This window comes from Onychomys torridus, chromosome 1 (genome assembly GCF_903995425.1).
Source record: "Onychomys torridus chromosome 1, mOncTor1.1, whole genome shotgun sequence".
Lineage (NCBI taxonomy): Eukaryota > Metazoa > Chordata > Mammalia > Rodentia > Cricetidae > Onychomys > Onychomys torridus.
The window spans coordinates 16,960,788-16,982,470 of record NC_050443.1 but is presented as its reverse complement, the minus strand read 5'-3'; the positions used below and the strand labels follow the sequence as shown (position 1 = coordinate 16,982,470).

The window sequence follows — 21,683 nt, the reverse complement described above, 5'->3', positions numbered from 1 at the left end:
TTTCTTTTTTTTTTTTTAATCTGTTTTTTGTTGTTGTTTGTTTTGAGACAGGGGTTTCTCTGTAACTTTGGAGCCTGTCCTGGATCTCGCTCTGTAGACAAGGCTGGCTTTGAACTCACAGAGATCCGCCTGCCTCTGCTTCCCGAGTGCTGGGATTACAGGCGTGCACTACCACGTTTTAGATTCAGAAATAGGGTCTTCTGCATCCCAGACCGGCCTTGAACTATGTAGTGGAAGATGTCCTTGAACCTGGGTGTGCATCCTCACAAGCAGGTATGGAGGTCAGATGGTGACCGTCAGGACCGTTCTGCCCAGCACGAGGGCACTGGACACTGACTGAACTCAGGATGACAGGCTGGCAGAAGTCCCTTTCCTTGAGCCCTCCGTCCAGCTTGGCCATGTTGTCTGTTTTCTCAGAGAATGTCTGAAGTTCATCGTGCTGGTTAGTTCTTTGTTAACTTGACACAGGCATAAGTCATCTGGGAAGAGAGAACTTCTATTTAGAAAATGTCTCTATCAAATTGGCCTGTAGGCAAGTCTGCGGGGCATTGTCTTGATTAATGATTTACATTCGAGGGCCCAGCCCAATGTGGGTGGTTCCACCCTTGGCTGGTGTCCCTAGGCGCTGTAAGGCCGAGCAAGTCATGGGGAGCAAGCCGGGGAACAGCGCTTTTCCATGGTCTTTGCTTCAGTTCCTGCCTCCAGGTTCTTGGTTTGATTTCCTGCTCTGTTGTAGTATTGTGTTCCTCAAAATATTGTGCACCCTAATAAATTTACCTGGGGTCAGAGAACAGACAGACACTAGATACAGAGGCTAGAAAATGGTGGCACTCACGCCTTTAATCCTAGCATTCCAGAGGCAGAGATCCATCTGGATCTCTGTGAGTTCAAGGCCACACTGGAAATAGCCAAGCGTGGTGGCAAGCGCCTTTAATCCCAGAAAGTGAGCCTTTAATCCCAGGGAGTGATGGCAGAAACAAAGATACAGAAGACATGAAGACAGAAACTAGAAGCATTTGGCTGGTTAAACTTTCAGGCTTTGGAGCAGCAGTTCAGCTGAGATCCATTTGGATAAGGACTCAGAGGCTTCCAGCCTGAGGAAACAGGATCAGCTGAGGAACTGGCGAGGTGAGGAAGCTGTGGCTTGTTCTGCTTCTCTGATCTTCCAGCGTTCACCCAATACCTGGTCCAAGTTTGATTTTATTGATAGGACCTTTAAGACCCCTGCCATGCTGCTCTGACCTCCTTTCATGATATAGTCTTGGATCAAAAACCACTCCTCCCCAAGTTACCTTTGGTCATGGCACTTTCCACAGCAACAGAAACAAGCTAGAACACGGGGCTAGCCCCAGCCCCCCAAGAGCGGGGATATAGGGAGTGGCATCGCTTTGACTCAGGCTTCATATCGAAGAGAGCAAGGCCCAGGGCCCTCAGATGCCCAGCTCTGTCTCTGTCCTGGATGGTGCCACCTGCAGCCATCAGTGCCCATGGGATGTTGAGTCTGCACTTTCATGGGTCTTCAGAAATTCTGGGGGTCCACCCCAACAGGCTTGACTCTGGCCAGCTCACAAGGAAGCTATGTCCTCCTCAGAAGAAAACAAACCCACCCCAACACCTTACTTATCAAACAGAAACAGGTTGGATTAGGGGCAGCTCTGAGGTGGAACATCTGCCTAATACAGGAGAGACTCAGGGTTCTGAGCTTCATCTCCAGTTCCACCCCCCCACCCCCCACCCCCCCACAGGGGGAGAGGGAAAGGGAGAGGGTGACAGAGAGAGAGAGAGAGAGAGAGAGAGAGAGAGAGAGAGAGAGAGAGAGAGGCTGACTAAAGAGATAGATCAGTGGTTTAGAGCACTGCTCTTTCGGAGGACCCGGATTTGATTCACAACACCCACACAGTGGGCCGTCTGTAGCTCCAGTTCCAGGGGATCCAGTGCCCTCTTCTGGCTTCTGGCATACGTGCAGAAAAACACTCATACAGATAAAGTAAAATTAAAAAAAATCTAAAAACATAGACTAAGAATAAAAACACATATACAATTGGTAAAGATTACTTTGTTTCCCTGTCAATTCCACATCCTTAGCAAACACACGTATCACAGGGTGACCTAGGTCATGTCCCCTCCTCCCTCAGAACTAGGAGTCCACTACCTTCCCTCAACTCCCAGTACCTCCTCCCTCAGATCCAGGAGTCCAGGCCTCAGCCCCTCCTCCCTCAGATCCAGGGGTCCTGACCCCAGCCCTCCTCCCTCAGATCCAGGGGTCCAGGCCTCAGCCTCCTCCCTCAGATCCAGGGGTCCAGGCCTCAGCCTCCTCCCTCAGATCCAGGGGTCCAGGCCCAGCCCTCCTCCCTCAGATCCAGGGGTCCAGGCCCAGCCCTCCTCCCTCAGACACAGGGGTCCAGGCCCAGCCCTCCTCCCTCAGATCCAGGGGTCCAGGCCCAGCCCTCCTCCCTCAGATCCAGGGGTCCAGGCCCAGCCCTCCTCCCTCAGACACAGGGGTCCAGGCCCAGCCCTCCTCCCTCAGATCCAGGGGTCCAGGCCCAGCCCCTCCTCCCTCAGATCCAGGGGTCCAGGCCCAGCCCTCCTCCCTCAGATCCAGGGGTCCTGACCTCAGCCTCCTCCCTCAGACACAGGGGTCCAGGCCCAGCCCTCCTCCCTCAGATCCAGGGGTCCAGGCCTCAGCCTCCTCCCTCAGACACAGGGGTCCAGGCCTCAGCCTCCTCCCTCAGATCCAGGGGTCCTGACCCCAGCCCTCCTCCTCCAGATCCAGGGGTCCAGACCCAGCCCTCCTCCCTCAGATCCAGGGGTCCAGGCCCAGCCCTCCTCCCTCAGATCCAGGGGTCCAGGCCCCCATAACTACCTCTTCTCCTAGGGACCCTAGCATTCGCACCCAGTCCTTAGATGGACTCATCCCTCCCAAAGCAAACACCTTGCCGGGAGAGTCACGGTGGGCTCCCGAGCCTGCTGCCAGGCCCGCCCCCCCTCTGCGGTCCCTCCCACTTTTCCCAAACAAAGCTCCCGGCAACTTTCTCCCGGTCTTGCCCCGCCCGCCCGCGGCTCCCCTGCCCAGGCCGGGAGGTAGGAAGGCGCCGGCGGGAATCGGGGTCCTGCTTGGGGTGTGTGAGTTGGGGTGGGAAGTTCCGCGCGATGAGGTGAGGTGCGTGTTCCTGGGACCGCGTGGGAATTGCCCGCCGCCCTCCTCCTGCCTGGGGGCCCGAGTTTGCGCTGGGATGCAGCCGGAGTGCGGAGCTGGAACTTTCTGAGAGTTAGGGGCCTGGGGACGGTCTGCGGCCGGGGGAGCGCGCGGGGTGGCCAGGGGCTGCGGACACAGGACGTGGGCGCGCAGGGCCGCAGCTCTCCCGCGGTGCACGGCACGCGCCTCCCGGGCCATCCCTTCTGCAAGCGTCCGCCCTGTGGGCATGTGGCCCCTCCGGAGCGGAGCAGGCGCGGGGGTGGCCGGGGGAGAGCCACGAGGCCCCTTGGACCTTCGTCCATGGCTTTCCTGAGGCTTGGGGACCGGGGCAGAGCATTAAGGATGTCTGTCTTGCCCGGCTTGTCTGTCTCTTTGTCTGGCCACATGGAAGTGGGCAGGGTTGGGATTTCAGCCTACGGGGGTCCTGAAGGTCCCCGCCACACTGGGCTGGGCCTGGGGTCTTTGTTCGCTTAACCTCCACTAGGTCGAGAGTCCAGAGGAGGGGATGGGACTCAGAACTCTGGGGGCCTGGGAAAGTTCCGGAAGACATGGAACCTCTAGGGAGGCGGTATCGGACAGTATGGGAAAAGTTTTCCCTGTTTGTGGCCTCCGGAAAGTCGACGGGAACTTGGGTTGGAGCCGAGCCCAGGGGGAGGGGGCGGGGCCGTGGAGGCTGCTTGCACACAGGCCCCGCCCACAGCAGGGGTTGTGGGGAGCTGGGGGAGGGGATGCCAGGGCTCTTTGTTCTGGCCTCCAGATGGCTGGACGACTGAGTCCCAATGCCTGAGGCTTGATGGGCGCGTTAGCCCCAGCCCCGCCTGGTTCTGTGGCTGCTTTCTGGTCTCAGCCAGAAAATGACGACGCCCCCTTTCTCTGTGCCTTTCTGGGTCTCTGCCCCACTCTCTGTGGATCCTCTTCCCTCTCCTTTTCCTGCAGCTGCTGCTCCTTTCTTAACACCTGTTTCTTCTTAGTGGGACTGGAGGTTCTCACTCCTGGCAACCTACCAGACTCTGATCTTCCCTGAAATCGGTGATCCAAACGCAGCGTTAGTCCACATGGCCTCAGGCACCACCCTGAGGTGGTCAGGTGACTTCAACCCAAAGCAAGTTCCTCTGAAAGCCTGGGAAGAACGGCCTAACCGAGGCTTAGGTTACTCTTCTCCCTCAGACCAGGGGTCGAGGCTTCAACCTGGAGGTCCCGGCCCAGCTTCCTCCCTCAGTCAGGGCTCCTGTCTTGTTCTTGCAACACCATATATAGCCGCTGATCTTTGTCTCTGCAGGCCCAGATGGGGGAACCCCGGACAGGGGCCCCCCTGGATGATGGCGGAGGCTGGACAGGCAGTGAGGAAGGCAGCGAGGAGGGGACTGGAGGCAGTGAGGGTGTTGGAGGCGATGGGGGCCCTGATGCAGAGGGTGTGTGGAGCCCTGACATCGAGCAGAGTTTTCAAGAGGCCCTTGCCATCTACCCGCCCTGTGGCCGCCGCAAGATCATCCTGTCGGATGAGGGCAAGATGTATGGTGAGTGAGTTCTCTGTGGTGGCCACCCTGACCCCAGTGAGAAAAGTCACACTAAGGTGTTTAGAGTCTAGCCAGCTCTGGTGGGACACTCATCGAGAGGTCAGGTCATCCTCAGCTACATACTGACTTGTACGCTAGCCTCCTCTAGATAAGACCCTGTCTCAAAATAATAAACTATGAGCTGGGTGTGGTGGTACAAGCCTTTAATCCCAGCACTCAGGAGGCAGAGGCAGGCTGATGGATCTCTGAATCTGAGGCCAGCCTGGTCTACAGAGTGAGTTACAGGACAGCCGGGGCGATGAGGAGAGACCTGTCTCAAAGAAAGACAGGAAGAAAGAGAGAGAGAGAGGAAAGAAAAAAATGAATGAAAAATCAAAAAAGGCTTGTATCCTTCCCATGACTTAGAAAGACTCTGGCTTTTTTTTTTTTTCTGCACAGATAAGGGAAACTGAGGCACAGGAAAACTAAGTGATTTGTCAGTGGCCACATAGCTCCTATATGACTGAGCTTGTGATCCTGTGGCTGAGGAGTCCCTCAGCCTGTCTTGGCTGTAGTTGAGTGAGGATTGTTGGCTTGCTGATTTCATCCCTCATCCCTGTCTTCTCTCACAAGAAGTTCTGCTGACAGTCTTGCTCTTTTCCATTTTGACTCTAGGCCGGAATGAACTCATTGCCCGTTACATCAAGCTGAGGACAGGGAAGACAAGAACTCGCAAGCAGGTCTCAAGACTGACACTTTGGGGCTTTGGTTTGGGGTCGGGCACTTCCTGAGGGCCATCTTCATGTGCTGGTTCAGGTTCAAGGCAGATGTGGTTCAAGTGATTAAAAAAGAAACGAAAAGCTTGTACGTGTGTGGGGGTATCCATCCATGTGTGTACATAAAGCCTGTATGGGGGGATATCTCTGCATGTGTGTGCATAAAGCCTGTATATATGTGGGGGTATCCATCCATGTGTGTACATAAAGCCTGTATGGGGGGGTATCACTTCATGTGTGTGCATAAAGCCTGTATATTTGTGGGGGTATCCATCCATGTGTGTACATAAAGCCTGTATATTTGTGGGGTACCCATCCATGTGTGTACATGAAGCTTATATGTGCGTGGGGGGGCATCCATGCGTGTGTGTGCATGAGCATGTGGAGGTCAGTGGATGACCTCAGGTTTTATCTCAGTACTGCCCACGCTTTGAGACCGGGTCTCTCACTAGCCTGGAGTTTGCTGATTTGACCAGACTGAGTGGCAGCTAGTGCCAGGCTGCACCTGTCTCCGCTCCCTGGAGCTGTGATTATAAGTTTATGCGGACTGAACTGACATCCTCATGCATGAAGGGCAAGCTTTATGGACTGAACCCTGGCCTCTGTTTCATGTGATTTTTCCCTGTTGTAGGCATGCCAGATATTTCTGTAAAATGTTTATGCTATGTGCCTGTAAAGTGGCTCAGTGGCTATAGGGGTTTACTGCTAAGCCTGACCTGAGTCAGTTCCTGGGAGCCACATGGTAGAAGAACCAACTCCCCCAACTTGCCCTCTGACCTCTGCAGATGCACCATGATGCACCTGAACCCATATACGTAAAATGTAATAGAAAAAATTTCTGTGTGTGTGTGTGTGTGTGTGTGTGTGTGTGTGTATCTGTTTGTCTGTCCCCATGTGCCATGGTATGCATGTAGAAGTCAGAAGACAACATTCAGGAGTTGTTGGTTCTCTTGTTCCACGGTGTAGGTAGGTCTCAGGGATGGAACTTTGGATGTTAGGGTTGGTGCCAAGTGCCTTTACCTGCTGAGCCATCTCTTCAGAGCTGGTATTTGTGTAGGAGGTTATTACAGAGAGGGGCTCAGAGAGAGCCTGAAAACCCAAGCAGGAAGGACAGGAGGGACTGGGGGATCAGCCCTGGAGCTGCCCTTGCACCCCTGCAGACAGCCTTCGGTCCCGGGCTTTGTCACGTGTGAGGGAAGAAGGCGTCGGCTAAGCAGGAAGGGACCACTCAGATCCACTTCTATCCCTCCAGGTCTCCAGTCACATCCAGGTTTTGGCTCGAAGGAAATCGAGAGAAATCCAGTCCAAGCTAAAGGTAAGGATAAAGGCAGGGGTAAGGGTGGGGGTGAGAGAGAGGAGGAAGGGAGGTACAGATTCAGAGACAGTAAGAGCGGCAGAGACTAGATAGCGAAGAGGATGGAGACCCAGAGAGAGACACACATGGGGAGATCCTGAGAGAGACAGACCCAGAGAGATGGACACACACACACAGACTCAGAAAGACACAGTTATATGGCGGTGGAAGTAGACAGAGACCCAGAGACAGAGAAACAGACAGGCACATGTACACTCACCCCGGGAGCAAGTGGGAAGACAGACACCCCGAGGTGCAGGTCTGCTCATCCAGCAGAGGTTTGTGTGGCTCATGTAGCAGATGGGTTGGCCCTCCCTCTGCCACGGGCTTCCCTCCCTCTGGCCCTGTCGTTTCTCCACTCCATCCTTGCCTCCCTGGGCTGCAGCTACGCTTTCTTCCCTGTGAGACACTGTACTGTTTTCTACTCGCCACTGTGAATTCCCTGTGTCCCCCAGCCTGAATCCCCGTCACTGTTCCTCGTGTGTGATTTCTATTAGCCTCGACTGTTTCCTGTTTTGTTTGGGTTTTTCGAGACAGGGTTTCTCTGTGTAGACCAGGCTGTCCTGGATCTCGCTCTGTATCCCAGGCTGGCCCCAAACTCAGAGATCCGCCTGCCTCCGCCTCCTGAGTGCTGGGATTTAAGGCGTGCACCACCACTGCCGGCTCCTTCCTGTTCTTTTACCTGGAGATGGTCCCTGCCTTTTCTGTAGGTCTGAAGCCCTCAGCTTCTGATCTTTCCGTACTTTCCTGGTCCCCTCTGTGTTCTGTGTGGAATATGAAACACCCCTTCCTGTTCCCAGGGGGTCTTGAAAGTCTCCTTTCCTGTAGTCTGGGTACCTTTTTTGACTTGGAAAACTGGTTAGTATCTTACCCTGGACTGGTGAACCTTTCTCCCTCCGAGGTAAGGTGCAACCCCATTCTCAGCTCCATGCTGACTAGGGGTGGTGTACCGGTCCTAAGTACAGCCTGCAGTTCCTATGTTGTCTTTTCTTTCTTCCCTTGGCTCCTCCCCCGCCCTGGGTCAGACTCTGAATGTAGTAAAGTCCCCTTGCCCATCTTCCCACCTCTATATACCTCACATGCTCAGGAGGGGCCAGCGGGTGTCGGTGGGGAGCTACCTCTGACCCTGTGTCACAGCTTCCCATGCCTTCATCTCCTACCCCAGCCCCGACATTATCCCACACTGGCTAGCTTGACTAGAACTCCCCACTAACCTGGACCTCTGCCTTTCCCCAGGACCAGGTCTCCAAGGACAAGGCGTTCCAGACCATGACGGCCATGTCTTCAGCACAGCTCGTCTCTACACCTTCCCTGCAGGCCAAGCTGGGTCCTTCTGGCCCTCAGGTGGTCTGGGTTGGGGACCGTGGAGATCTGGGATGGAAGGATGGTGCTGTAGTGGCCGGCAGGGTTGTCTGACCCGCATCTGTGTCTTCTCTTTAGGCCACTGAGCTTTTCCAGTTCTGGTCAGGGAGCTCTGGGCCACCATGGAATGTTCCAGAGTGAGTACTTTGTGTCCCCTGCACTTACCCCTTCCCTCCCACCTACATCCATTTTGGACATAGATTCTGAAGCCATACCATATGGCATTGAAGTCTGGCCCTGCACTTTGCTGGCTGGGGTCTTGGTGGGGGTGACCCCTTCTGTGCTTAGAGCCTTGTTACCTCATCTCTGAAAAGGGGTATATATGTCCATGGAAAAAATGGCTCTGAAGTGAGAACATCAGCCCCAAAGGCTCATGGGAAGGCAGATGTAAGGCCCAGAGGCTACTGGAGCAACATGTGGATTCCATTGCATCATGGGAAGGGAGTTGTTTGGTGAGGTTCTCCTGGGAGGGATGGATGGGTCCCAAAGGATCACCTTGGAGGCATCTAGGAGACCCTGAGCATCATGGGAAGGCAGTTGTAGACCCAGTTGTAAGAAACAAAGGAAGCCATAAAGTCTTGTGGGAAGGCAGTTATGAATATAGGTGGTCTCAGAAGGGACAAGAAGGGCCCAGAAGCTTATAGGAAGGAAATCTTAAGGCTTCTTGTAGAGATGGGTGCTCCTAAATATTGTGAGAAGGGATATTTATGGCCCAAGGCTCAAGGACAGATGAAGGGTTCCCAGGAGGCTTGTGAGTAGATAGTAATAAACCTAGAGGCTTCTGGGAAGGATGAGTAGGTCTCAGAGGATCATGGGAGGGCGGTTATAGGCCAAAAGACTCTTAGGAGGGGCTAGGAGTGCCCTTAGAATTGCCCGTGAGGGCTGCTTTCCAGATCCCTGAGGTGGCTCTGGGGCTTGGGAGTGGGGAAGGGGTTACTTTATTCTTTCATACTTGGGAGGGAGAACATGAGATTCAGGGGTACCTAGAGTGACCTCAGCCTGGAGACCCTGGGCACTGAGGGTAACTGGATGTGTTGTAGGAAAAGGAGCCCTAGACCGAGCTCAGCCTGGCTGCATGAGGGCAACATGGAGTGTGTTACCAGAGAGATGATAGGTTGTGGGGTCCAGTGACCAGTGACACCGGGAAGATCAGAAAGAGTCCCCAGGGGCCGAGGGGACTGCAGGTGTGCTGCGGAGGAGGGTGCCTGGGTGCTGGAGAGCCCATAGTCAAAGCGGGGAGACCAGCGCTGACAAAGCCGTCGCTTTCAGAAATTCACAATGGAAGTGTGTGCAGTGTTGTGAGCAACCACCATGGGTTTTATGGTGAGGGAGAAAGTTCTGGGGTTTTCTCTGAGGTGAGTAGGGTTTAGCCAGATGAAGGGTGGGGGTGGGAATATTCTAGGCAGATAAACAACATGTGTAAGATTCACAGGCAGGAAACTGAGGTGAGCTCTGGGGGGTTCTGTATCAAGCAGCTGGGACACCACATATTTACTGAACGCCTTCTAAGTGTCTGGGTGTGCTCTTGTTTTTTTCTTTTCTTCTCTTTCTTTCTTTCTTTTTTTTTTTTTTTTTTGAGACAGGGTCTGTCTGTGTTGTTTTGGTGCCTGTCCTGGATCTCGCTCTGTAAACCAGGCTGTCCTCGAACTCACAGAGATCCTCCTGGCTCTCTCTCCTCCTGAGTGCTGGGATTAAAGGCGTGCGCCACCACTGCCTGGCATAAGTGTGTTCTTATTAAGGAACAGAGTAGGAAATGGTACATTCCTGGACCTGTGTACGTATAAAGTAAGAAAAAATATATATATATATGAGGAATTGAGTTCATTCTAGGGCCTGTGCATGCTAGTCAAATGTTCTACCATGGGGCCCATCTCTAGCCTCAAGGGTCTGCTTTTGTTTTTATTTGTACCTTGGGACAGTACAGAGGTAGAACATTTCCATTACATAGAACAGGTGTAGTGGTATATTCCTGTCTTCCCAGCACTCTACAAGTTGAGGTAGAAGGACCTCGAGTTCCAGGCCAGCCTGGGCTACCCAGTAAGACCCTGTAGCAAAACCTAGGACCTTGGGGTGTGCCTCAATGGTAGAGCTGTTGTTGTCTAGAGGCCCCCAGTGAGGAGCTAGGGTGTGGCTCAGTGGTAGAGGCCCTGCCCAGAATCCCCCAGTGAGGGGCTTGGAGTGTGACTCAGTGGTGGAGCCCCTGCCTAGAATCCCCCAGTGAGGGGCTGGGGTGTGGCTCAGTGGCAGAGCCCCTGCCTAGAATCCCCCAGTGAGGGGCTGGGGTGTGGCTCAGTGGTAGAGCCCCTGTCTAGAATCCCCCAGTGAGGGCTGGGGTGTGGCTCAGTGGTAGAGCCCCTGCCCAGAATCCCCCAGTGAGGGGCTGGGGTGTGGTTCAGTGGTAGAGCCCCTGCCTAGAATCCCCCAGTGAGGGGTTGGGGTGTGACTCAGTGGTAGAGCCCCTGCCTAGAATCCCCCAGTGAGGGGCTGTTGCTCGTGGAACCCATGCCTAGCATACTTGAAGCACCAGGCTCAATGCTAGTAATGCCCAAACAACAAAAATCTTGGTCCTCTGCTTGGGAATGACTGGGGTTGGAGTCCATGTTTTATGGCACCCTAGCTGTGTGGCTTTGGGCAGATCAGTTGACATTTATCTCCGTCTCATATGAAAAACGTGAGGAGAGGTCATTTCACCCACTGCCTGGAATGTTCTGGTGGGGGAGCCTGGCCTTTCATATTCCGATAGTGGCTGCTTCAGACAGCGTCATCCCACTGCACTCACAGGCGTCCTTTCGTCCTGCAGCGTGAAGCCATTCTCCCAGACGCCATTCTCCGTGTCACTGACTCCCCCATCCTCTGACCTACCAGGTGAGAGTCTGCTCCCTGCTCTTCTGCCTTTCTCGGTTCCTGACCCCAGCAGCAATTCCTTCACCTTTCTGCCCACAGGGCACTGCCAAGTGGTCAAAACTTAAATCAAATTAGCCAAAACAGGAGGAGGAGGAGGAGGAACAAAGGGCGGAATGGTGGCCCCGGGCATGGCTGGATCCAGCCACCCAGTGTCAGCATTAGGGATTACTTCCATCTGGTTTTCTCTGTGGCAGCTTCATTTCCGTGGAGACCGCCCGTAGCCCAGAGTCCCACACCAGTTCCACACGGAGTAGCCACACGGATGGGTGAAAGAGTTCCTGGGCCCCTCGGTTTTATTTGTTATTTTTCTTTTGCTGTGATATGCGAACACCATGGCCAAGACAGTTGTAGAAGATTTTATGTGGCGCTTATGGTCCCAGAGGCCTAGATCCATCCATGACAGCAGAGTGGGAGGCATGGTGGCAGGGGCAGGAAGCTGAAGGTTCTCATCTCTTACTCATCTATTTTCAAGACAGGGTTTCTCTGTGTATCCCTGGCTGTCCTAGAACCCGATCTGTTGACCAGGCTGGCCTGCCTCTGCCTCCCAAGTGCTGTGATTAAAGGCACACGCCACTACGCCCGGCCTGTGGGCTCACATCTTGAACCATAAGCTTAAAGTTGAGAGCACAAACCGGGAATGGTGTAGGGCTTTGAAACCTCAGAGCCCACTCCCAGTGGCACACTTTCTCTGGCAAGGCCCTCCCTCCTAAACCTACCCACCCAGTGCTGAGTTACAGCTCTTGGAAGCTGCCATGTTCACCAGTTCATGGCAGTGGTGCTTTACCGCCCTTACGGTGGCCGCACTTGACACCACTGGCAGCCCAGAACCAAGGCTGTAACTTGAGGGAATTCTGTTCCCTCGGACAACGACTGGGTGCTGCTGCTAAGGGTAGTTTTAACTAAATCTCTATCATTCTGATAAAACTTGAGATTCAAAGGCTTGGGCGAAAACCTGTGAGCTCAGCTGGAGTGGCACTGGCTTTCTCTCTTAGCTGGCATCCTGGGAAGCCACTCCTGCCCACACCAACCAACTGAAAAACCGTGCTCAGCGCCTCCCTGCTACTTCCTGTCAGCTAGTTGCTAACCTCACCTCTCTGAGCCCAGCTTAATTGTATTTAATTAACACACATGCAGCGCACCCTTACACAGTTAAACAAATGCAGCCTAAACACATGTAACACATCTTTGCCTAGTTGAACAATTACTCCATAACATAGCAGACTATCCAAATTAATACAAGGAAAAGTAAAGGCTTCAATGATTCCAGGTGATGCAGGTCTAGAAGGGGGCTTGCCAGCTCAGTCATCTCAGGCCAGGTGTCTCTAGAGTTCACTTGGCCTCTGCCTCATTGTGCCAACCTGGCTGCCGCAGCTCTGCCATACCCCTGGAAAGCTGGACTTGGTCCAGGCCAAAAGCTTTCTTCTCAAATTTTGCCTCTTGAATTCTTTTCTGGTGGATTCCTTCTGACACATTGGCAAGGACTGTATGGCCACCTTTAGCTGTGTAGGAACCTGGAGGAAATTTAGCTATTTTTTTTTTTAAAGATTTATGTGTATGAGTGATTTGCTTGCATGTATTTAGGTGTGCTGTGTGTGTGTGTGTGTGTGTGTGTGTGTGTGTGTGTGTGTGCGTGCGCGCGTGCGCGCGCCTGGTGTTCTCAGAGGCCAGAAGAGAGTACACTAGATCCCCTGGAACTGGAGTTACAGACTTGTGAATCCAGGTCTTTGAAAGAGCACCCAGTGCTCTTAACAGTTGAGACATCGCTCCAGGGCCATTCTCCCCGCTTTTTTCTTTTTTGAGACAGTCTCGTGTATCCCAGGGTGGGAACTTGCTTTGTAGCGGAGTATGACTGAACTCATGCTCACACTGTCACAAGACACCTCCCAAGTGCTAGGATGGTGTGTGCTCCTATTCCAAGGTCGAGCTAGGGAAAGGGCCCGGGGGTTTCCTGCATGCTGGGCAGGCACTCTGCCACAGGAGCTGCCTGTCCATCCCTAGCCCTTAGAGCTGTCAGTGGAAGTGGCCCAAACAGTCCATCATTGTGAGCAATTCTTCTTTCTTCTCTTTCTAGGGTATGAACCACCCCCGGCCCTCTCGCCCCTGCCCCCACCTGCTCCGTCTCCCCCAGCCTGGCAGGCTCGGGCCCTGGGCACCGCGCGCCTGCAGCTGGTGGAGTTCTCAGCTTTTGTGGAACCACCGGATGCAGTGGACTCGGTGAGTGAAGCCTGGGCAGTCTCTGGGTGATGCTGTAGTGCAGAGAAGTGAGGCAGAGAAGACAGCAGCTGTCCCCACCGTCAGCAGCATCACCTGCAGGGCGCATTCAGACGCCTGCTCTGTTCTGTGCAGGATTTCTTTCTGATTTATACATGTGGAAACCAGAGGCCAACTTGAGTTGTGTCTACCTTGTGTTTTGAGATGGTCTCTCATTACACTTGCGCTTACCCAGTATCCCAGGCTGGCTGAGCAGTGAGCCTGGGCTACACCTGTCTGTTCCTCCACAGCATTGACATTGTAGGCACATGTTGCCAAGCCTGCTGTTACGGTGTTCTGGGACTCGAACACTCATCATCTTCAGCGGTTTCCTGCTGTTTGACAGGCTTTGTAGTAACACACTAAGGACCTGGAAAGAGCCATAGTTCTGCTTTTTTTCTCATTGTTTATTGTTAAGGTGGATCTCGCTCTGTAGCTCAGGCTAGCCTTGAACTTTGTGATCTTTCTATCTCAGCTTCCTGAGGGCTGGGTGACACGCATGTGCTGTGGTGCCCAGCTTTTCGTGTGTATTCTCAGCAGGTAGTCTGAACACATGTGTTGCCCCAGTGATTCAGGACCTGGCCCTTGCCATTTTGTGGCTCTGCTATTTTCTAGAGTTATAGAATTTTCTGGGTTCTCTGCATCCAGCCAGCAGATGGAGGAAGGGAGAGTATAGGATTTCCTGTGCCCAGGTTTTATGAGCTGGGCTTGAATGAAGCTACTCACAGGTCTGTTCACATCCTGTTGGCCAGGTCTTAGTCATGTGCTCACACCTAACTGCAGAGGCCTAGGAAGTGTATGTAGTTCACTGCATGCAGTGTTTCTGAAACCACACTAATGCCATCCACCAGGTTGTCAAGGTTACTAAAAAGGGTGGTGCTGGTGAGACTTACATTGGAAGTCTGTGATCCCAGAACCCTGGAGCCTGGAGCAGTATTGCTTTTAGTTCAGAAGTCAGTCTGAAGGCTGGGGATTCAGCTCGGTTGGTAGAGTATAAGCATGTGTGAAGCTTTGGGTTACATCCCCAGGGTTGCATACACTGGGTGTGGTGGTGCATGCGGTGCTATCTCAATACCCTGAATGTGGAGGCAGGGGGATCAGAGACTCATGGTTACCCTCTTTTACACTGGGAGTTTTGAGGCCAAGCAGGAACACACAAGACACTGTCTCAACAAAACAAGCAGGCATGGGGGCACATGGCAGCACACTCCTTTAATCCCAGCACTTGGGAGTCAGAGGCAGGAGGATTTCTGAGAGTTCCAGGCCAGCCTGGTCTATAATAGAGAGAGTTCCAAAACAGCCAGGGTACATAGAGAGACCTTGTTTCAAAAAAAAAAACAACAACACAAAAACCAATTTGTTCTATAATAGTGAATTCAAAGCTAGCATTGGCTATAGAAAGTTACCTTAGCCGGGCGATGGTGGCGTACGCCTATAATCCCTGCACTCAGGAGGCAGAGGCAGGTGGATCTCTGTGAGTTCGAGGCCAGCCTGGTCTACAGAGCTAATGCAGGACAGGCTCCAAAGCTACAGAGAAACCCTGTCTTGAAAAAAAAAAAAGAAAGTTACCTTGTCCCAGAAACCAGGAAGAGGAGCCGAGTGTGGTGGTGCACATCTTTAATCAATCCCAGCACTTGGTAGATGCCGGAGAAACTGAGTTATAGGCCAGTGGAGCTACAGAGTGAGACCCTAGTACAAAATGGAAAAAATACAAACAAAAACAAAACCAAAAAAATCCTAGCATATACACAAAAACTAAAAACCAAAAGGAGAAATGTCCACGGCAAAGCTGAAAGCACCCCTTGGCATCCCAGCTGGAGCAGAGGCTGGAGCCTCCCAGCTGCTCACCAACCCGTGTGCCATCTGAACCTGCTCCTGCTGCGTCCTTGTCTGTGTGCTTACCGTGGCCCTCCTGCCGCGGTGCCTTTCCGCCTGCCTTCCCCACAGTCTGCTAAGGGCCTTCTCTGGGTCTGGCTGTGAGTGACTCTGGCTTAATCTTCTCATGGGACTTTCCCAAGCCTTCTGTTAAAAAGTACCATGTGCTGTCTTTTTTATTAGACTTTTTTTAAGTGTGTGTGTGTGTGTGTATTGCAAGTTATCCAAAGAGGCCAGAAGAGAGTATCCAGTTCCCTGGAGCTGGAGTTACAGGTGGTTGTGAGCCACCTCTCTTGCGGGCTTATACCATCATACCTCGTTCACGGACCATCACTTTTGAGCCTTTTTCTATACTTGCCAGGATATTTTTCATAGCGTAATTATTCCTGACATTTCTGTTATCTGTAAGTAAGTTGATTTAAGCTGTAGTAGACTGAACTCTGAAAGTTCAGGGACTATTTATTATGTATACAGCATGTGTGCCTGCAGGCCAGAAGAGGGCACCAGATCTCATTACAGATGGTTGTGAGCCACCATGTGGTTGCTGGGAATTGAACTCAGGACCTCTGGAAGAGCAGTCAGTGCTCTTAACCTCTGAGCCATCCCTCCAGCCCCCAAGTGGTCTTTTTTTAAAAAGAAATTTTATATTCATTTTATATACCAACCGTAGATCCCCCTCTCTTCCCTGCTCCCACCCCCACAGCCTGCTCCTCCCAACCCACCCCCCCATTCCCTCTTCCAACAGACTCAGTGGTCTTTTAGCCCCAGCACCAAGACTAGTACTAGCATATAACCAGCCTGTCTGGTGGTGTTGGTTTCTTTTACTCTGTGGGGACAGAGTAAATAAATACACAGAGACTTATTCTTTCTTACAAATGCCCGGCCTTAGCTTGGCTTATTTCTAGCCAACTTTTCTTAAATTATCCTGTCTAGCTTTTGCCTCTGGGCTTTTACCTTTCTCTATTTCTGTATACCTTCCTTTACATCTCGCTCCATGGCTGGCTCTGTGCCTGGGTGGCTGGCCCCTGGAGTCCTCTCTTCCTTTTCCCACTCCTTGATCCTCTCCTCCTATTTATTCTCTCTGCCTGCCAGCCCGGCCCATCCTTTCTCCTTCCTCTCTATTGGCAGTTCAGCTCTTTATTAGACCAATCAGGTGTTTCAGACAGACAAAATAACACAGCTTCACAGAGTTAAACAAATGCAACATAAAAGAATGCAACACATCTTTGCATCATTAAACAAATATTCCACAACATAAACATGTAATACATCTTTAACTAATACTCCACATGTCTAGTTCTTATGTATCCAGAGGTGATCTCCCTGGGGAGCTGGTGAAGTTTTCCCTGAAAGGACATGTGTAAATTGGGCTTTGAGGGTATGTAGGAGTTTGCTGGGTGCAACATTGTAAATTTCATGAACAGAGATGGAATTTTCAAGGATATGAATGACAAAATTTGGTGGGAGCTGGTGAAATAATATGGTGGGAGCTGGCAGTGTTGCACAGAGTAGGGGCAGGCACTGGATTCTGGGGACTGAGTCAGCTCTAGAGCTGTGTAAGGGATGAAAAATGTTGGAGAGGCTAGGCCAGAGAATGGAAGAGGATATGAGCTCGTGGGACAGTGGGGGCAGAGGAGGAATAGGCAGATTGCTGGGGCCACAGGGCTGGATGTGGCCCCAGGTGTGGCCATGTGCTGGCCAGTAGGTCTGTTGGGTGAGGATCTGGGTCTAGCCCTGGTCCTCTTACCTGTCATCTCTAGTTCCAGAGGCACCTGTTTGTCCACATCAGTCAGCAGTGTCCCAGTCCCGGAGCACCGCCCCTGGAGAGTGTGGACGTACGGCAGATCTACGACAAGTTCCCTGAGAAGAAGGGCGGTCTCCGGGAGCTGTATGACCGAGGGCCGCCCCATGCCTTCTTTCTGGTCAAGTTCTGGGTGAGTGTGAGTGCTCCCAAGTCAGGGTGTTTGTCAGCCAGGCACAAGGAGGGCCACACTCAGAAACAAAAACAGAGCAAAACAAGCACTGTAATTTTTTTCTTTGTTTGTTTTTTTTCTCTTTATTCTTTGCTCTTTGAGGGGCTGCCACCCAGCTCCCAAATAAATCACACACAGAGACTTACTCTTTTTTTTTTTTGGCTTGTCTAAGAATTTTTTTAATTAATTAATTAAATTTTCTGTTATCAGCTTGATACAGTATAAATTCTTATCCTAATAGTGAAATGTTTCATTGAGGCTTGCTCAGTAATTGATTAAAACCAAAACTTATAAGCCACAGTCATCGTAGGGTCCCCCCTGCCATATATATAGCCTCCCTGGTTCTGTGGGTTGCAGTCTGATTGTTCTTTGCTTTATATAGAATCCACTTATGAGTGGGTACATACCATGTTTGTCCTTCTGGGTTTGGGTTACCTCACTCAGGATGATCTTTTCTAGTTCTATCCATTTGCCTGTAAATTTCATGCTGTCATTGTTTTTCTCTGCTGAGTAGTACTCCACTGCATAAACAAATGTAACACACCTTAAAACAATATTCTGTACAAAACAGTGTATGCGAGACTGTAGGTTAGTGTTAGTGCCTCCTAAGGCCTCCGTCATAGGATGGAGCCGAGGGTCTGCAGATCTTAGGGTCATGGAGGACTGTGGCTGAGAGCACCTCTTTCTGAGGCCCACCTGATTTTCTGTGCAGTCACATGATTGACACCGACGAGCTCAGGGTGTCTGGTCCTGAAAGGAAATCCACAGTAGATTTCAGTCAGTTTGGTTCCCCTGGGTGTCTGGTTATAATGCTTTTTGAGCCTAGTATCATGGTACATGCTTGTCATTCCAGTGATCAAGAGTCTGAGGCAGGAGAATCCAGAGATCAAGGACAGCCTAGATGACTTAGGGAGACCTTAGCTCAAACCAAACTAAACAAAACAAACAACAAACAGAGGGCTAGAGTTAAGAGCTCTGGCTGCTCTTCCAGAGGACATGGGCTCAATTCTCAGCACCCACATGTGTCTGAAACTCTAGTACCAGAGGAACTCTTCTGGCCTCTGAGGGTACTGCACATATGTGGTGCTCAGACATACATGTAGCAGAACAGTCATGAACATAAAACTTAATAAATCTTGAAAAAAGACAAAAACAACAAAACCACTAAGCTTTCTGGGTGGAGGCCTGAGATGGCTCTGAGGGGCTGCTACAGGCTGGCCATTATTAGGGTTCAGAGGCTCCTCCAGCTCCTGATGACGTGAGAAGGCAGCTGCTGAGGCCTTTCTCCCTGTTCTGCAACTCCTGCTGTAGACCAGGCTGATCTTGAACTCCAGACATCCTCCTGCCTCAGCCTCTGAGTGCTGGGATTAAAGGCATGTGCCATCCTTTTTGAGACAGACTCTCCTTCACATTATAGCCTAGGCTGACCTCCAACCAATAGTCCTCTTACCTCAGCCTCCCAAATGCTAGGGTTCCAGCTGTGGGCTACCATGGGGATTTGTCCTGCATCAAAATGCCCTGTTGCTGGGGTGGTGGTGGAGTCACTCTGAATAGAGTGTCCTGGCCAAGGAGCTGCAGCGTAAGTCAGGACAGAGAACAGGCCGTATCTGCTTCTCAGGGGTGCCGCAGGCTTTGAGGCCTGTCCTGCCTGTCTGCCATTTGGATGATGGGCACAGGTGCATTCCTGAGGATTGGCAGAGAGCAGAGGCTACAGTGTTCTCAGGAGCCTGGCCCTGCTGATAGTGGGTAGTCAAACCACTTGCTTTCACAGCCACTGGGGGTTAGGGTGGTGTGGGAGGATACGGAACCAGTAGTAACGAGGCCCTTGTCAGAAGCTAAAGTCCCCCTTTTTATCCTCTCTCATTTTCTTAGTCTTCAGACCTCAACCACATTCTGTGGTGTTTCCATTTTGAGACACCGTTTTTCTCTTGTGTGGAGACCATGCTGGTCTCAAACTCACAATCCTCCTGCATCAACCTCCCAAGTGCTAGCATTATAAGCTTGCACTATTATGCCTAGGCTGAACTCTAGATCTAGGGGATTCAGGCAAAAAGTTGGGTTCTCTGGATCCCAGGTTCCTAGAGAGTGAGGGTCAGGACTCTTCTGGGGACCCTGTTTCTCTAGTCCTGGAACATGGGGTGGGTCTTCTACAGAGCACATATACTGACTTGGTGACTTTGGAAGCTGAGACGGGGTGGGGGCATGAGCAAGTGGGTGCAGCTCAGGGAGCCAGGCTCCAGGTCAGAATTTGTCAGGTTTCCCCAGCTCACCTGTGCCTCTTCATCTCATCTCTCAGGCGGACCTGAACTGGGGCCCAAGTGGTGAAGAGGCAGAGACCAGTGGAGGCAGCGGTGGCTTCTATGGAGTGAGCAGCCAATATGAGAGCCGGGAGCTCATGACACTTACCTGCTCCTCCAAGGTCTGCTCTTTTGGCAAGCAAGTGGTGGAGAAGGTGGAGGTGAGGCCCAGGGCTAGGGCGCAGCATGCATCAGGAGTAAGTGGTCACAGGCATGTGGGTGTGTGCGCGGTAGGGCCATTCCAACCTCTGGCAGTTTAGTGCGTCGTGTGCTGGGAATTAACTCCAAAGAAGGTTGAGGATGTAGTTTAGTTAGTAGAATGTTTGCCCTGCACCATGTAGACTAATCATCGGGAGTTTCAAATCTATCCTCAGCTACATAAGGAGTTCCAGGCTAGCCTGGGCTGCATGAGACCCCATCTCAAACAAAACAGGAATAAGCAGCTAAAAGTAACAGCTAGGGCTCATTTCAAGGGTCGAAAGGTGTAGAGATTGAATCTACAAGATGAAAAAGGTTCTTAAGAGTGTTGTAGGAGTCTGGAATGAGGAGATAGGCGTACACTTGAGGGACTGTGGGGACTTGCTCTCTGCTTGGAGATATTATCAAGGGTGTTAGAAAGTTGTGAGGTTTCAGATCATGACTCTGAGGAGATGGAAGGTTCCGGTTGCAGGTTCAGAGTTGAACACCCAAGGGCTCTGGTCATTAAAGGTGGGGTGCTTGCAGTACTCTGGCTGGTTCCTAGGGTGGGCCGCTGTTTCTCTCAGCCACCGTGTTTCCCGTCCCCAGACAGAGCGGGCCCAGCTGGAGGATGGGCGCTTTGTGTACCGCCTGCTGCGCTCCCCCATGTGTGAGTACCTGGTTAATTTCCTGCACAAGCTGCGGCAGCTGCCTGAACGCTACATGATGAATAGTGTCTTGGAGAACTTCACCATCCTCCAGGTGACATACTAGAGCAGGCAGGACAGACCTTCAGCAGCCCCTCAGCCCCTAGGGGCTCCACAGCAGCCTTGAACCACCGCTCTGCCAGCCAGGCAGTGTGGATGCCAAAGATGAGCTCCCCTCCTCTAGGACCTGATGGGGTGGGGCACTCTACTACAACGACATGGAATTCACCTGTCCCATGTGGAAAGCCCATCCTCACTAGGGCAGCTGAAGATACCTCAGCTTCCAAGCATCTGGCTTACGTGAGGGGTCCAGAGCTAGTGGGTGTTCCTTTGATTTGGGGGTTGTACAAATATGATCTCTAATCCTTTTACCAGTAGCATAGTGGAGACCCCTTTTCTCAGGAATGTGATGTGATGGGGAGGCCCCTCCCTGCCAGCTCTCAGCTGAGGGGTGACCCCTTTGCCCAAGGAACCTGACCTGCAGGGCATCCCTTCTACTTGGGGTGCATAGCATGGCAGGCGTCCCTTTCTTGGGAGGTGGGAAGAGGCCAAAGACCTTGATAACTAGGGGTGGGCAGGGGTCCCACCACACACACATGCATGCACACACACGGGCACACGCCGCCCCCGCCACAGCATGATCCTGTCCTGGCAGGTGGTGACAAACAGGGACACTCAGGAACTGCTGCTGTGTACTGCCTACGTCTTCGAGGTCTCCACCAGTGAACGAGGAGCCCAACACCACATCTACCGCCTGGTCAGGGACTGATGGGGCCCACTGCTGGTCTCCCTCACAACACCCCTTCCCAGGAAGGGCCCTTTGGCTTTCCCTGTACCCCTCGCTTGGAGAGGGGGGCATGATAAAAACAAAAAGGTCTGATCTCAGAAGCTCGAGCAATGGGGGCTGGCTCCTGTCAGAAGGGAGCCCCAAAACTTGGTTGTTGAGCTGAATGAGCTGTCTGAGGTTAGAGCTCCAATACGGGGCCTCACAGGGAGCATTTGACAGGACACACCACTCCCCAGCATGAGGGATTGGGGACAGGAGTGCACACCCACAGGAACAGCACTGGCTGTTCTACAAGGGCCCCTCTTGGCTCTCCTGGAAAAGGGAGCTGGGCTATGTGGGGGATGTTACTCATTGCCTTGTACCCTTCCTGTCCCCCCCCCCCCCAATGTCTGCCTCTCCTCCACACTTGCTCTGATCTGGAATGTCACAAATTGAAGATAACTGTTTTCTAGCTGAGAGCAGAGTGAAGTGGGACCCGGATTTTTTTTTTTTTTTTTTTTTTTAATATAAGGAGATATTTATACACGGT

General features: G+C 52.2%; 1 protein-coding gene across 1 annotated transcript; it reads left to right on the top strand.

Annotated features, from left to right (window-relative positions):
• The first annotated feature begins 3,024 nt into the window (after positions 1–3,024).
• Positions 3,025–21,628, top strand: Tead2 (TEA domain transcription factor 2). The gene is made up of 12 exons (XM_036206643.1): positions 3,025–3,081; positions 4,476–4,713; positions 5,368–5,432; positions 6,721–6,783; positions 8,059–8,166; positions 8,263–8,321; positions 10,985–11,049; positions 13,160–13,302; positions 16,974–17,147; positions 19,483–19,644; positions 20,270–20,422; positions 21,023–21,628. The coding sequence occupies exons 2-12, from the start codon at positions 4,482–4,484 to the stop codon at positions 21,134–21,136; spliced, it is 1,338 nt and encodes a 445-aa protein (XP_036062536.1). The 5' UTR covers positions 3,025–3,081; positions 4,476–4,481; the 3' UTR covers positions 21,137–21,628.
• Positions 21,629–21,683: the final 55 nt, after the last annotated feature.